General features: G+C 40.6%; 1 protein-coding gene across 1 annotated transcript in view; it reads left to right on the top strand.

Moving 5' to 3' along the window:
- Positions 1-5,958: 5,958 nt before the first annotated feature.
- Positions 5,959-16,850, top strand: part of GAS7 (growth arrest specific 7) — a 282,466-nt gene continuing 271,574 nt past the window's right edge. Inside the window, exon 1 of the mRNA XM_027850132.1 lies at positions 5,959-6,510. Within this exon, the coding sequence (XP_027705933.1) occupies positions 6,328-6,510 (183 nt within the window). The 5' untranslated portion in view covers positions 5,959-6,327. The remainder of the gene's footprint in view (positions 6,511-16,850) is intronic.

Raw genomic sequence — 16,850 nt, 5'->3', positions numbered from 1 at the left:
TGCATTCCTGGTATAAATTCTATGTAGTCATAGTGTACTATCCTCAAGGTAAGTTGTAATCTCTTTGATAATATTTTATTTAAAATTTTTGCATATATATTCATTTGGGAGATTGGTCTATAATTTTCTTTGTTTTGGTTCTTCTCAGTTTAGGTATCAGAACCATATCTGTATCATAAAAAGAATTTGGTAGGACTCCTTCTTTATCTATTTTCCCAAATAGTTTACTTAGTATTAGAATTAGTTGTTCTTTAAATATTTGATAGAATTCACTTGTAAATCCATCTGGCCCTGGAGATTTTTTCTTAGGAAACTCACTGATGGCTTGTTCAATTTCTTTTTCTGAAATGGAGTTAAGTATTTTATTTCCTCTTTTGTTAATCTGGGCAATTTATATTTTTGTAAATATTCATTCATTTCACTAAGATTGTCAAATTTATTGGCATCCAGTTGGGCAGAATAGCTCCTAATTATTGTTTTGATTTCCTCTTTAAAAAAAAAGTAGAAATAAAGAATTGGAAATAAAGTAGATGTCCTTTGATTAGGAAATGGATAAATAAGTTGTAGTTCACAAATATAATGGAATATTACTATGCTGTAAGAAATGAATATGATGAATACAAAGAAGCATATGAAAACAGTTGAACTGAAGCAAAGTAAAGTAAACAGAACAAGGAAAATAGCTCATACAATGACTATGAAAATGTAAGTAGAAAAGGGGTACAGTGAAAAGGGCAAGAGCTTTTGAGTCAGGCGAAATAGGTTCAAATCCCAACTATTCTACCTGCTGCCTATATGACCTTGAGTAAATCACCTAATCTCTAGGCTTCAGTTTCCTAATTTGTAAAATGATAGAGTTGAAGAGAGAAGGAGAGAACTGAGCCCTTCCAGCTCTAAATCTATGAAGCTATGAGCCCATGGAGAAAATAATCAAAAATGAAATCTGAGAAATTATAATGGACAAATTTGGCCTTTACTGCCACTATTTGCTGAAGTGAATTTTAATAGGTATTGAACACAATGTACATAGGCAGACTTTTTTGGTATGTTGGTTAATTTTGTCTAACAGTTTTTTTCTCTTCTTTTCAATTCTTTGTTACAAGAGATTGATTTCTGGGAGGGAGAGTGGGGCAGTAATTGGGAAAACTGGAAATATAGGTGATGTAAAAGCAAAACAAATCAATACATTTTAAAATATACAGTATATTGTATTTTTTGGATTTGGGCTTTTTAATGTGGTTTTTCTTCATTTCCACTACTTAAATTGCCTGTATTGTCTTTAGTAGAATAGCTGGTTTCACTTATTCCTGTTATCTTCAAATTACCTGTGTATTTATCTATTTTTAAAAACCATATTATTTTGCCTTAAAAATATTAGAGATAAAAATGGAAGCCAATTCAATTTGAATTTTGATTATAGAAAATTTCAAATGATTACCTGTATCTATTCTTAATTTATTTCAATTTTTTTAAAAAGTTTCAGCTTTGGGAGCAAGAAGTTTATTAAATTATATTTACCAAAACAAATGGCACTGAGAAATGTAATATATTATGGTACTTTTAACTGCCACTCAAATATGTTCAACTTCAACTTTAAACACTTCACATTCTAATCCAATAAGAGGCTTAATGTGAGCCCATGGTAATTGGCAGAGAAAATGGCAGATCATGACCAGGTCAAGATTCAACTAGGTACCCTATTAATGCACTCACTGTCAGTTGAAATAAATACTTTTTTTAGTCTTGCTTTTGTTGACTTTGATTTTAAGTTTATTTCACTGAAAAAAAATGGATATATTTATGCAGGAGTTGTACTAGAAAATATTCAATACTTTTGGCCTTTGCATCTCCCTATCCCACCTCAGAAGATTTCATACATCTTTGAAGTACATTCCACAGTTTGGAAAACCCTAGAGAATGACTGCAGCTAGGTGTCATAGTAGATAGAGCCCAGGCCTGGAGTCAGGAAGACCTGAGTTCAAATCTGACCTCTGACACTTTCCAGCTGTGTGACCCTGGGCAAGTCACTGTTTACCTCAGTTTCCTCATCTGTAAAATGAGAAGGAAATGGCAAACCATTCTAGTACCTTTTCCAAGAAAACCTCAAAATGGGGTCACTGAGAATCTGGCACAATTCAACAGCAAAAGTATCCCTAACTCTTGACATGCTATGGTGAATGTACCTAACTGCTTCTTTTTTCCCAGTGTAACCTCTGTGTGTGTGTGTGTGTATGTGTGTGTGTGTGTGTGTGTGTGTGTGTGTGTGTGTGTATGTGTGTATGAGATCATCACATGGAAGAATGTTATAGTCTTCAATTGAAATAGCTTAACACCTCAAAATATTTAAATCTTTCTCTGGACGGAGTAGAAATTTTAGGAAGGTATAAAAAAGACATGCATTGTTAGCATTCTCTTAGGTTTAAAGGAAAGAATTGAGCTCTTTTATTTCTTTCAAAGTTGTATTTCTGTTACTATGCCTCTTTTCAATGTCATCTGTTTTCATTTTTAATCAAATGCTTGCTTCTGATCTTTGACTAGCAAGCATGGGTAGAGATCCATAGAACATTTGTTTGTAAATGATGAACTTGCTAATAGCTTACAGGAGAGCTTACTTTTATATCCTATTACAAAACACTTGTATAGCTCTAAATCTATGATTCTATGACATATTCTCATTTGATCCTCATAGTAGCCCTATGAAGTAGATTGTGTAAATATTATTGCCCCTCCCCTCATTTTTTAAGAGAAGAAACTGAGGCTAAGAAAGTTAAAGCAGCTTGCTTAAAGTCATACATCAAGCTAGGTTTTTTGACTCCTACTTCAAAGGTTCATTTTTCTTTCCAGTTAAATAAAAGCTGAAATAAAGAAATAGAGACAACAAGATTGTGTCCTTTTAGAACCCACCTTCTTGGTTGTCGCTCCTTCTGCCTTTGGTTTAAGCCAGTCTTTATTCAGGCTCCTAGTCCTAGGACCCTTCGACCCTTCAAATTGCTTTTCTCTCTCAGTTTATATTCCAGCCTAGTTCAGAGTGGCACCCCAGGTTTGCTTCTACTTAGATCACCCTCCCCAAGTGATGACTTAACTCTGCAGTTTTCATGAAGTGTCCATTCTTTTTGCCTTTCCTTTCTTCTATTTTATAGAATCACTACATTTCGTAGCTGCAAGAGATCTTAGAGACCATCTAGTTCAATTCCCTCATATCTGTTTTTAATTTTTATTAGTCATTTGTTTTTACGTAACCATTTCTTCAGAATAATTTGCTCCCCAACCAGCAACCCAGGGAGCCAACCCTTGTGACTGCAAGCTCACTCCCCCAACTAGGTAGGTCCCTAGACAAATGGATATTACTACCCCTAGAGTTCTAGGGAACCCTATCCTCCTTACCTGTAGTAGTATGCTTTCACTAACAATCAGCCAGAGGGGCAGCTAGGTGGTGCAGCAGATAGAGCACCAGCCCAGGAGTCCATGGGACCTGAGCTCAAATCTTGCCTCAGTCATTTACTAGGGCAAGTCACTTGATTATGATTGCCTCCAAAATACCTAAAATAATCAGTCACTATACTCAGTCCTTTAATGAAGATATTTATTCAAGTGGCTTTGCAAGAACAATGGTTATAAAGCAATTTCCCCCCAAAATCTGGGGGCATTGTCTCCCACAAATACATACAGAGTCTGTGTGGGGAAAAGTGGGCACCAATTTAAAGGAGAAAGGTAGTGAGCAATATATGTAGGAAACATTATGTGGCCAAGACAACTTAAAATTTTGGGCTTGAAAATCCCTGATTTCCTTTCTTTTTTTTCAGAAGGTTACCGTGTTCATTGTGGGGCATGGTATCAGTGATCCAGTGATTAGGGAGTAGTTGGATTGGTACTTTGAAGGACATGAAATCCTTACTGGACAAGTGGGTTTGCTCTTTATAATGTGTGGTGCCTTGGCTAGACAAGTCAATGCACTGCTAGGATGTGCCGCTGAGCTTGCTCCTCTCTGCACTTGGATGCTGCTAGCCACTATACAGCTGCTGCCAACCTGGGCTGAGACATTGGATTCTCAGGGTTTAGCTGGATGGATTGATTTGCTGGACCCCTGTGTTTGATCATCAGTAAGCAACCTCAGTCTTCCACTGCCTTAAGTCACAAGCTTGACTGTATAGTACTGTCTTCAGCTGGAGTGTTACAGTACTCTTTTTAGTTAGTTATTGTTTGTTCTTCATTCTAGAAGAGGACCAATGACATCAGCAGGTTGACATTTTGACTTGCAAGCAAATTGGATTTAAATGAGGCAGGGCTGTGCTGAGTCATCAGCCTCACTGCCTCCTCCAGAGTCATTGGAGTCCAGTGGCAAGACGTAGGTCAAGATGACTGGGAATGGCCCTGGGTGCAGTGGAAGACCTTGGGATTTTTAGACTAAGGTCTTTCCCAGGTCTCAATCTGAGGCAACAGCCATTCATCTAGAGTACTAATTTGCTCAATAACCCTTAGGCTAGGATTAGTAGAAGCCTCTTCTCTTTGAATCCCTCCGAGTCTTCATGTGCAATTGAGTTATTCAAGCCTCAGACTCCAATTTGGAGAGTGCTTTACTAACATTTGAAAAGGCCTCAACTTCACATTTCCATTACCCTTAAGGCTTTCAGTTTTGTGAATGTAAAAGGAGGTGGAACAATCTTAAAATAAGAATAAAACATAAAGAGAAAAAAAAATACTTCAGCAAAACTTACTCAACACTATTGAGTTTGACAGTATACACAATGTTTTAAATCTCCCCACCTTCCATCTCTGAAAAGGAGAGAGGTTTTCCCCCCTCTTCTCTCCAGTCAAACGAGTTCATTACAATTACATAATATTTAGTTTCTTTTTTATTTTTTTTTCCATTTACATTCCAACCCCCTCTTTTCAAAGAAGGGGACCAGAGCTCCAGAGGGGTAATGGTTCAATGTCACACAGTTAGTAATAAGGGCATATAAAGGCCTAGAACCTGCCCCCTCATTTCTAAGCTAAGACTTCCTCATGCATTCTTAACTTTAGTTCTTCAATTTTCCTCTCCCTGACTCTTCCATGGTGGAACAAGCAATGACTCTGGTGTCAAAGGATGTGGGATGAAATCTTGTTCCTGCCACTTACCTACCATTGCCACCTTGTGCAAATCTCTTAACCTGCCTGCCTGTTTCAGGCTTTAGATTTATGATCTGCTTTTTGTATTATACTAAATCTTGGAATCTGATATTTAGTGCTAGACCTTAGAAGTGATTTAGTCCAACACTTTCATTTTACAGATGAGGAAACGGAGTCTGAAGAAGTTAAGTGGCTTTCACAGGATCACACAGGTGGCAAAGATGTGATTTTAGTCCAGATCCTCTGATTCCAAATCCAGCATTTTCCTCCCGTTACACCAGATACTGTGCCTAGGGTAGGCGCAGTCCCATATCGTGTAGTGGGTGTGCCTATCGCTTCCATCTAAGTGTTCAATCCACTTCGTGTACGTGGGGATTTTGCATTAATGAGACCTTAGAGACTAGTATGAGACCCTTAAAAAAAATTAACTGGAGGGGAGAGTACCTCCAACGGGGGCCAACTAATTCCCCCAAATTGGACAATGTCTCACTGTCATGGTTTAGCCAACACACCCCAGATTCATCCCCCTCCCCTCCACCGTCTAATCTGTGTGCCCTGCCCGCTATCTGGGTGTGCTCAGTCCCCCTTCTCCCCAGGTTCCTCCTCAGACTGATGATCCTCCGCAGGGCCTCAAAGAGCAGCCCCTGCTGTCCCAAGCAGTTTTGGGACACACCTCTCGGGAGAGCTGCGTATTTCCGCGTGGTAGGGAAGCCCCGGCTACGTCCGCTGTGCTCTCTAGCCTGGGTTCCAGGTCCCTGGGAAGTTCTTTAAGCAGCCCAAGCCCCGAAGCAGCTCTGGCTCCTACTATTCGGCCCCGCCCCCTCCCGAGCGAAGCCGGGAGCTCGAAGCTGTGAGCTCAGAGGCAGCCCAGGGGCGTCACCGAGTGCGGCCACCCAGCTCCAGCTCCAGCTCCAGCTCCACGCCGGAGTCCTGTTCTCTTCTCCACCTCCTCTTCTTCCCTCCCTTCCCTTCCCGGTCTTAGAACACAGACCCAACGCCCAGCTAGGCACCGAGCCGGAGACGGACAGCATCTGCAGGCGGGACCGTGAGGCAGAGGGAACCTGTGGAGCCGTAGACCCAGGCGTTCTCAGAGCCCCTAACTGCTGGAGGCTCCAAAGCAAGCCCCTCGCCTAGGGCTTCGGCTGCCGTGCCCTGCGGCTCACTGCTCGGGGCTGGGGAGAGATGCAGGCTGCACTGTGAGCCCCAGGCAGCAGGGCCATGTCCGGCTCTCGTTGCCAGACATTGTACCCCTTCACTGGGGAGCGGCACCGCCAGGGGCTGCGCTTCGACGCCGGAGAGGTGCTCACGGTGCTGCAAGTCCCGGACGGGGGCTGGTGGGAAGGGCAGAAAGAGGACGGACTCCGTGGCTGGTTCCCCGCAAGCTATGTGCAGTTGCTAGAGGTAAGGTTGCGGGGCTGGGTGGGGGTGGGATGAAAGGGCCCTATCTAGGGGGACTGGGAACCAATCTCCCTATCTCCACCCAAATCCAAAGCCAGCTTCGAGGATGGCAGAGCACCAACCACGCCACCACCGTTGAGTGCCAGTGTAAGGATGTGCCAGTAGCCAGGAGAGGCACTGCTGGGGGTGTGTTCGGGCGCAATGCCTTCCTTGGTCAGTTCCTGCCTGACCAACTTAGAGCTTTGCATTAGGGGACCGAAGTAGGGGGTGGGAAACTGGAGCTAAGTGGGGTGAGGGAACGGAATGCAGCCCGCTCCTCTCCAAACCCCCTGCAGCGCTTTTCTGTGTCTTGGGAATGGTGCGCAGCCTTCGAGCTTCGTCCTCACTCCCACTTCGCTTCTTTTCTACACACACAGTCCCCTTCTTCCTCTTTTCTCCTACTGTTTTGTTCTATCCCTCTTCCTTCCTGTTTTTTTGGGCTAACCTTCCCACTGAATGAACTGAAAACTTAAAATTCTGAGTTCGGGACCCGGCCAGCTTCCTTGAGTCCGGTTTGGGTTTTCTCCAGTCAGAACCCTTCCAAGGAACAGACTTTTGGAGATTTGGGGTAGGATTTTCTGGGATATGTGGGACAGACCAACCACATAGTGAAGAGGAGTGCACAGCCTGCCAGGGAACAAGGAAGGGACCTCAAAATTCCCAGTGCCCCTGAGTGGGTATTATAGGGCCAGGTTGTGAGTTACAGGCTTGTTTGGTGCTGGGGCGTCACAAGCATCAGCAGCAATAGCTTCGCATCTGGAGCTCATCCAGCAGGCATTATCTAATCACAACCAGCCATGTCCCGAACCCAGACCCTGCCTTTCAACCCATCCTCTCCTCCCTCCCAAAGAAAGAACCAGCCTAGACTCGAGTGGGGAAGTGACTTGCTCTTGGGGTGCTAAGTGGACACCAAGTTACTTTTGACATTAATGACCACTGTTAACTCCAACTAAGTAGAGTTCCCCTGTTTCTGTTTCAGTGATACTTTGGGATCCAAGTCTTCTATTTCATCCACATTACTCACTGGTTTATGGCCATGGACATAGGGAGGGAATGGGATAAAATTATTTTGAAAGTTAGATCATAATCTTGTCACCCCCTTAAGAAGGTAGGGTTTCGAGTAGGAAGGGACCTTAGAAAATGCCCAATTCAGCATTCAACTAACAGAGCAGGAAACTGAGGCCCAGAGAGATAAATCGACATGCAGAAGGCCACATAAATGGTAACTAGCAGAACTAGGAATCAAATCTAGGTTTTCTGAGTCCAAATTCTGTGCTCTTGTCTTGCAACACCGTTTGATGACTTTCATCAGATCATTCAGATCTGAAAAACACATCCCAGGAGTGCTGTGAACGTTAAATTCTTTAAGATTTGCAAAAGGGGATACACAATGAAAGGAGATAATATATGTAAGATGTTTTGCAAAACTTAAAGCACTATACAAAAGTCAGCTACCATCATCATTAACTACTGTCCAATAGTTGACTAATATCAGGTATCATTATCCCCATTACCAATTAATGAATAAATGAGATGCAAACATCAAAGGATCAGGATTTGAGCCATATCTTAGCAAAGACACTTGTGTGATACTGCTTATGTGACTATGGACAGGTTGGTTAATCTTTCTGAGCTTTAATTACCTTTTTTGTAAAATGAGGATATTGTCTAAATTGACCTCTGAGGCCTCTTTTAGTCTAGGATCCTAATATTACAGAATTCCCACTAAAACCTGCCAAATGTTATACAAAAACATTGAGAAAAATAGAATATGTCTACTGATTTAGTACAGTTTCACATTGACACTGAGAATTTACTTTGAACAAATAACTAAGAAAATTTTGGTAGTTTGGGTATGTGGGGGTAGGGGGTTGCATAAACTGCTAGTGGGGTCCCTTTTTATAAACATGTTTATACTACATTTTGAAGCCAGTTGTTTGTATTTTGACATGTATATGACATGTATATGTTATTGTATCTCCCACAGTATACTTATATTGATGTTTGATATTTGGTGAATGAATGAATTATTTCCTTATGGTACACATTTAGTTAGACAAGTTCAAATGATGTCAAATGCCCTATAGTATTATTTCTTTTATTGTAATATGGAAAGCATTAAGTTATAAAGAAATTAACAGAATTTGAGGTGTCCTCATCCTCATAGTTTCCCTCCCTGAGATTTAGACTGTGGCACAAGGTGATGATGTATCTGTCTTATCTTATGAAAACCAGTGCCAAATCCCGTTTCTGAAAACTTTGGTAGGAGCCCATGGAGCTTATACCTTTCAGGGAATTATTCATGTTGAAATTTGGTTGTCAGAAGACTGACCTGATCAAGGTAGCTTCTGACAAGACTTTCTTTAATTCAATCTGGCCTGAACTTTGCTTTGGGAAGATGTGAAACTAATGAATCTGCTCACTGTCACTATGGTGTAGCATTATTCTAGACTCCCAGAGTTTTATTTCTGAAGAATTTTGCTAATTTGAGAATGACAGCTCACTGGTAGCAGCAGCCTGCACTGGGGAAGTTGCTGGCTTGTTAGGAATTGGTTTTTAGTACCTTATTTGTTTACATACAGGTGGTCCAATTTGGGGAAACTAACTGACCCAAAACAAATATTCCATCTTCACAGTGCTATATTCCCCCAACTTTTTTTCATACAAAACCAATCCATATTGGTGTTATAAATTAAGACTACCTATGCAGTTTTCTTGAGGCAAATCTGAGCTAAATCATTACAAAGGATTACTTAATCCCCAGAACCTTCTCTGAGCTCTTTTAGTATTTGCTTTTTTCCTTTTCTGTACATTTAACCACACTGTGTGTATGTATATCTTACCTTCTTTACTAGATTATAAGCTCCTAATGTGCAGGTACCAAGCCTTATTAATGTTTATAACTCCTATGTCTCTCTTAATATTTGCATCTACTACGGTGCCTTGCAGGCAGTGTAGAAGTTTAATTAAACTCCACATTTAGTTGGACACTAGGTCAAATTATGTTTCTTGTGTATAGTGTGATATATTGTGTGTCTCTTTTATAGAAAACATCGCATGGATTCCACATCTGTCCAAATCTATGCTCAAAAAAGGTGCTGTTTGTAATGATTAAAACTGTGTAGATGATTGTCATTGAACACTCCAATATCGATACAATTTTTTTTCCATCTTATGTCCTCAAACAACTCACTTTGGTTTAGGTTTTTGATGCCTGTTGAAAACCCTACTTTTCAGGAGCAAGGTCAGCGTGCCATCTCATCTCTTTGATTCCTGCAGGCCAAACTGGCCCATCTTTTGTCAGTTTCCCAGCTGCCCACTCTAGTGGACATTAAAGCAGCAATCATCAATTTCATGCTTATTCTCTGTACTCTCTACAGAAAAGCCCTTAGCTTAGCAACAAGTGTGAAGTATCCCTGACTTTTGCAGAATAAATGGGAATGTTACTACATGCAATGAACACGCTTTTTTTTTCTTTTTTGCCTAGTTCTGTCAGAGAGCCTCAAGCTGTTTTTCTTTCAACCTATTTCACTGAATCCAACCTTATTAGGTGCCCCCTCTGTATTTAGCTAGGAGCTGTTTAGTATTTTTCTGCCATAATTAAAACTAACTTACATTTATTTATTACTTTTCACAGTGGTCTCAGATGTTATTTCCTCTCATCTGTACAATGACTTTGTGAGGTAGGGAAGAAAATGATCTTCATTTTGTAGGTGTTAATACTGGTAAGTCTTTGCTTGTCTAAGTGAAACTCAGAGGTGACCTAGTTAGTGTCAGATCACAAAGTCCATCCCAGATCATCTGACTCCAATTCTAGAACACTTCCACTGTATCAGGAAAACCCAGATGCTTCCTTCCTAATTCCTAGCAGTGTCAAAGCTAAAAATTTTTGCTTTCCCAGCAAAAAATTTCAGAAAACCCCTTCTCACAGCCTAGAAATAATTCTACCTGGCAAGTTGAACTACTGATTTTCGACAAGAGAGTATTGATAGTAAATTTAGCTGAATTTGGCATTTCGTGCGTTGAATGAAATATTTTGGGAATCCTTGGAAGCCTCTCATAAAAGATGGTCTATACTATTCATTTGACAGTCACTGACTAATAAAGACCAGTTTCACATTTTCCCTCCTTTATCTGCTTATTTGGCAGTTTCTGAATAGATGAATCTACATGCAGAGTCAGGAATTTGCTTTACATCAATAGTATTGAAGTTGTATTCAGGAATATATTCTTTCTAAAAACAGATTCTGCATATCTAACACTGTAAACATCCCCGATTGAATGAGCAGAACCTTTTGGTGGGTTTACTGCTGTGACATCAGAGGTTTGTTTCTTGGGGTTCCTTCAGTCTTAGAGTCCCTAAACTTTGCTGTGGTTCAGACTGTCAAGTCAAATCAATGGGTACCTATTATGGGGCAGCCACAGTTGCAATGAGCCATTTTGGCACCAGGGGCAAGTAATATGAAACAAACAATAAGACATACACGATAAAAGATACACATTCAATTTTGGCTATGGTAAAGGATTGTAGCTGGGGTGTATTGAATCTTTCATGAGGAGTTGTTAAATTTTCAGCTTGAGCATTTACACCTCAGAAATCAGTAAATGCTAGCAATCAGGGCTTGATATATTGTTTTGTTGTCTAGATTTAAAGTGATGGAGATTAAAACTAAAAGTGTATTACACATACTATTTTTTTTTGGGGGGGAAACCTTAACCAGCAGACTCCTGACTGTATATCTGTTTTCTGACCACTCAACCAGCTACTTTTGAAGGAGCTTCATCACCAGAAAGTTGGTATCCAGGTGATGAAATCTTTCAATCATAACAGCTCTCAGAGATTATCTAGCAGAGTAGAAGTGCTGAGATATGTGTCAGTAAAGACAATATATCACAGGATGAAATTATCCATCCTTGATCTCTTAAAAGGAATATATACAAAGGTATGAAGGGCAATCGGAAGAACATTGGGCTTGAAATTAGTAAATTGGGATTGTTTTAGTTCTGTTACTAACTTGCTGTATGACCTTGAGCAAATCACTTCTCTTGGGGCCTCTATTTCCACCTATGTAAAATGAAGCATTGAGAATAGATAGATGATCACTGACATCTCTTCCATCTCTAAATCCTCTGATCCTGTCTCAGAACCTGTGGCATATTTTTTGGTGGGGAGAGGCATATGTATAATGATCACAGGACTGAAGATTTAGAAGAAGTAGAGAACTTGTAGTTATCTAATCAAAGTCCCTCATTTGACTGAAGAACCTGAAGCCCAGAAAAGTGGCCTTCTATCCTTTGAGAGCAGATTTTGTGTGGTGTGTGTGTGTGTGTGAGTGTATGTATATGTATATTTATAGCCAAAAATCATTTGCATCCAAGTCAGATAAATTCTGTGATTTTGTAATAAGGTGAGTGACTAATCTGGTAATAAATGGTTTTTGGTCAGAAACAGTCAAAAGTCAAAAATTTTTGGTCAAAAAAAATATAAACTAATGAGACTGTTTCATTTGGATTCAAAAAGGATTCTAAGTCCCAGTGAAAACAGAACTGCCTTGGCTGATAACTAGGTGGTGAGTAAATCTTCTGTGTCCTCAACTCTCTATAACCAGCTAGGCCCCAGACTCAGGCTCACCCTAGTCTTAGACTCCTGCCTTTGATACGACCCATCCACCTCTACAACTTCTTGCTTAGGGAGTGATGATCAAATCATTATTATCATTGCTACTGGGAAGGGTGGGCTGCCACTCTGAATTCCTATGATTCAGAGACCCAAGCTGCCTGGGGAGAAGTTTACTTCTATCGATCCCTACTCCCTTCTACCTATCTATATCTACTCTCCCTCCCCCTTGCCCATGTTCCACTCCACTTTCCTGCTTCCATTGTCTCTTATGGAAGGCCCATTAACAAAATGCCATTCTTTTGAGGTAATCAGGGTTAAGTAGACTTGCTCAGGATCACACAGCTAGTAAGTGTCTGAGGCAAGGTTTGAACTCAGGTTCTCCTGACTCCAGGGCTGGTGCTCTATCCACTGTACCACATAGCTGCTCCAACAAACTGCCATTCATAATGGACCTCTTCCATCTTTTTGAAGCAAAGGAGACCTGGGTCCCTCTCCCATCCTTACCCTGTCTAGAACACACTGTATCCTTAGACACCTTTTTCAGCATTGAATGTACTCATGCCCTCATGGCCTCCTGAGCCAGGAGGAGGAATAGGCGGGCATCCTGCATCTCACTGCCACATCAGCTGCAGCAGTTATATAATACTTTAAGGTTTACAAAACACTTTATAGATATTTTATCCTCACAACAATCTTAAGTTAGATAGGGATTAAGTGCCTTGGCCAGTCATGAAGCCTTAAGAGTCTGAGGCTGGATTTGAACTCTGATCTTCCTGAATCTAGGTCCAACACTATTTACTTCATCACCTAGTTGCCTCCTATGCCTTTTCTCTACCACTGTCATTCAGCAACCTCCCTTTGAGGTTTACTATATCCATATATATGATCCTATCCAGATACTGTCGACTATTTCTTATGCCCTGAAGGTTCTGTCCTTTCTCAGCTCATTTGGTACCTGCTCACAGTCTTCTTTACCTCAACTCTTGCCCTTATACTCAAAGACTTTATTTCACATGTTGTTATTTCCTTAAATAGTTGTTTCCCAGGTTGTCAACTGCAACTCCCAGGATCTACACCCTCATTCCAAAGACAGTCATGCCTTGATCTCTTTATCATTCACAATTATTCTGCCTCCACAATCCGTAACTAAAATTCCTTTATCTAACCATAAACTTCTATTTCCTTCCCATTTCTCTCTGTGCCTAAACCACTGAAACTACCAGGTGTTATACTCAGCTGTTTCCCAGAGCATCTTGCTAACTTTTCTCCCTTCAAAATCTTGAAGGTATGGTTCAACATTTTCATTTTAATAGTCCCTCATTGCTTCACACCAGTAATTTTACCGCACAGCATTTGTTCAAAACTTTGTCCTCAAGCTTCCCTTCTCCCTCTTAGCAGAATATCTTGCTCCACATTTCACTGAACAGACCGAGGGTCCCTCTTCTCAACATCATCCCTAAATCTTTCCTGTTTTGTTTCAGTCTCAGAGGAAAGGGATGACTCTTCACCTTGTCAATGCTAGTCCACCTACCCTTGACAGAGGACCTATATTCAGATCTTGGCACTGTCACTAAAAATAATCTTGAGCAAGTCACCTAATTTACATCACCTATAAAATCATGTTGTACTAGATGATCTCTAATGTTCATTCTAAGCTCTCATTTTTTGATCCTCTTTTCTTCTTTAATCATTTAATCTTTTTCACTAATTGTTAATCAATCTTTACTGGCTCCTTCTGTGATATCCACAAACATATCCAGATCTGCCCTATCCTTAAAAAATCCCTACTAGACTTTTCTTTTTTTTAGGCAATTGGGGTTAAGTGACTTGCCTAGGGTCACAGAGCTAGTAAGTGTCAAGTGTTTGGTCTGAGGTCAAATTTGAACTCTGGTCCTCCTGACTTCGGGGTCAGTGCTCTTTGCACTGTGCCACCTAGCTGCCCCCCCCCTTTAAACTCTCTTCTCTTTCACTGTCAAACTCCTAGAAAAAGCCATTTACATTCATTGCCTGCACTTTCTAAACTCCTACTCATTTTGGAACTCTTTGCAATTTGGCTTCCCATCACCCAACTGAAACTGCTTTCCCCAAGGTTACCGCAATACTCTCTTAATTGCCAAATCTGATTTCCTTTTCTCAGTTCTCATTCTTCTTGATAATATTTGACATTGTTAACCAGTCCCTTTTCCAAAACATTTTCTCCTCTATAAGTTTTGGTGACCTTGCTTTGCTCTGGTTCTCTTACCTGACTGGTCACTCATCAGATTCATTCACTAGGTAATCATCCATCATGGCTCATCTCCTGTGTGTGAGTAGCCCAGGGCTCTATCCTGAGCTTCTTCTGTCTCTTGGTGAGATCAGTTCCAAACTGCTCCCATCAATTATCATCCTTATGCAGATAACTCCCAGATCTATATATCTATTCTAGTCTCTTGACTTGTAGTCCTGTGTCTCGAACTACCTGCCGAAAATCTTCAGCAGATGTCTTATAAGTATCTCAAATGCAACATGTCCAAACAGAACTCATCTTTCCTCTGCTCTCTTCCTAACTTCCCTCTTTCAGTGAAGGATACCACCACCTTCTCACCACCCAAGATGTCACCCTAGATGACCCTCTGAGTCACCTCAATTCTCCATTTTCCTTTTATCCTTCATAGCTAATCAGTTGCCAAGTGTTACCAATTCTATCTCTGCCCAATTGTCTCTGCCTTTCCTCTCCCAAAGATACCAACTTAGTCAAGGCCCTTGTTGCCTCTTACTGGACTATTGCAGCAGCTTCATAATTGGTCTCCCAGCCTCCACTTTCTCTCTCTTTAATCTTTCTTGTCCATTTATATCAAACCAGCCTTCCTAAAGCACTGGTCTGACCATGTCACTTTTCTCCTCAAAAAACTTTAAGTGGGTCCTTCTAAACCCTAGAATACACATTCTTCTGTTTGGCATTTAAAGTCTGTCACAACTTGGCTTTAGACAACCTTTTCAGGCTTCATGTACATTGTTCTCTTTCACACACTCTACATTCCAACCAAATTGACCTTCTTACTGTTCCTTGTATGTTCCTTGAGCAGGGGAGAGATTTGGTGAAACTAGTCATTCCATCTTCTATCTCTCTCTGCCTTTCTTCAGGATGTCCCCCATGACTGGAATTCTCTCTTTTCTCACTTTTGCCCTATACAATCACTAGTATCCTTTAAAGCTCAGCTCAAGTGACACCTCTTACAGGAAGCCTCGGGATCCAGTTGCTAATGGCCTACTTCCTCCCCACCATAACTTTGTATGTATTTTACAGTTATCCCTCCCACTTCACAGTTTTGATATATAGCAGGTCAGCATAAGAAATTAAATGGGAATTTTGGGGGAGTTTTGCAGAAGTCGCAGACAACACAGGAAAAGTTTAGAAACTCAGAAATGCATAAAATATTTACACAGTATTGTATGAAAAAAGAGAAAGAAATCCAGGAAGCTGGAAGACTTTTCTGGTATTTTTGGAGGGCCAAAAAATTCCAGATTGAAGGGGCACCACACCCCTAACCCTAGCAATGTGGAAGGGATAACTGTATATGTATATATATATATATATATATATATATATATATATATATATATATTTTTTTTCCCCTGGATACTTCTTGTTTTCTCCCAATAGAATTAAATTTCCTTGAGGGCAGGATATATTTCATTTTTTGGTCTTTGTATCCCAGTATAGAGCCTGGTGCATGGCATATAGTAGACATTTAATTCATTAAACACTTGAATGAATGAATTATTGGAATAAGTATATAGCCTCCCAAGAGAATTACTAACTTTCATTAGATCCTTTCATTTCTTTAAGCTGTCATTCTGTATCTCTGATTTTTCTCAAACTCCTTGAAAAAGATTCTATGCTTCCACTTTCTCACCTCTTACTCACTGTAGCTTCTGATCTTTTTTATCCAATAAAAACTGTTCTTTCCAAAGTTGACATTGATCTGTTTGTAAGGGTGTGTGTGTATGTGGCGGGGGTGGGGGGGTGGGTGTGTGATTCAGTCAATTAATCACCCTACTCCCACTTATAGTAACAAACAAAATTCTCTACCCTTGGTACCCTTATCTGGTGAGAACATATCTGTTGAATCAGTCAATTAAAGGCATTAAACTAATGTATGCCTTATCATGCCCAGTGTATTGGCTATAATGTAGAAAGCCATGACTATGCATATCTGTTACAAGGGCTTTTTCTTTTTAAAATGTGTGTGTATGTGTGGAGCTGGGAGGGGGAGAAAATAAATCTTCGTCTTCTTTTTTTTTTTTAAGTTAGTTTGAGAGCCCAGTATTTAAGTATCCAGGAACTTAGAGGAGAGAGAGCTCAGTTCCAGCCAAGTCCCTGACAGAGAGTTGCTTGGGAGGGAAAGAAGGAGCCTTTGTCTCCTTGCCCCATCCCCTTGACCATAGGATGACCTTGTGGACTTTGGAAGGTGGGAGGATTTGGACTTTTTATCTGCTTTCTAGATGCATCTCAGGAACAGTAGTGAGTGGAGGCAATATCTGCTTCAGGAGCTAAGGACAAGCTGGATAATGCTGAGAAAGGTCAGCATTTTGGATTCTATAAGGAACATAGTGGAGCATGTGAAGGACTCCAGTAAATGTACTTCTAGGAACTGAGTTATTCCTTTGCCATTTGATATCTATGTTTGAGATTTTTTTTCAT

The sequence above is a fragment of the Vombatus ursinus genome, unplaced genomic scaffold (genome assembly GCF_900497805.2).
Source record: "Vombatus ursinus unplaced genomic scaffold, bare-nosed wombat genome assembly UNPS02008996.1, whole genome shotgun sequence".
Classification (NCBI taxonomy): domain Eukaryota; kingdom Metazoa; phylum Chordata; class Mammalia; order Diprotodontia; family Vombatidae; genus Vombatus; species Vombatus ursinus.
Note: the sequence above shows the minus strand (reverse complement) of the source record. Positions and strands in the feature narration are given on the sequence as shown.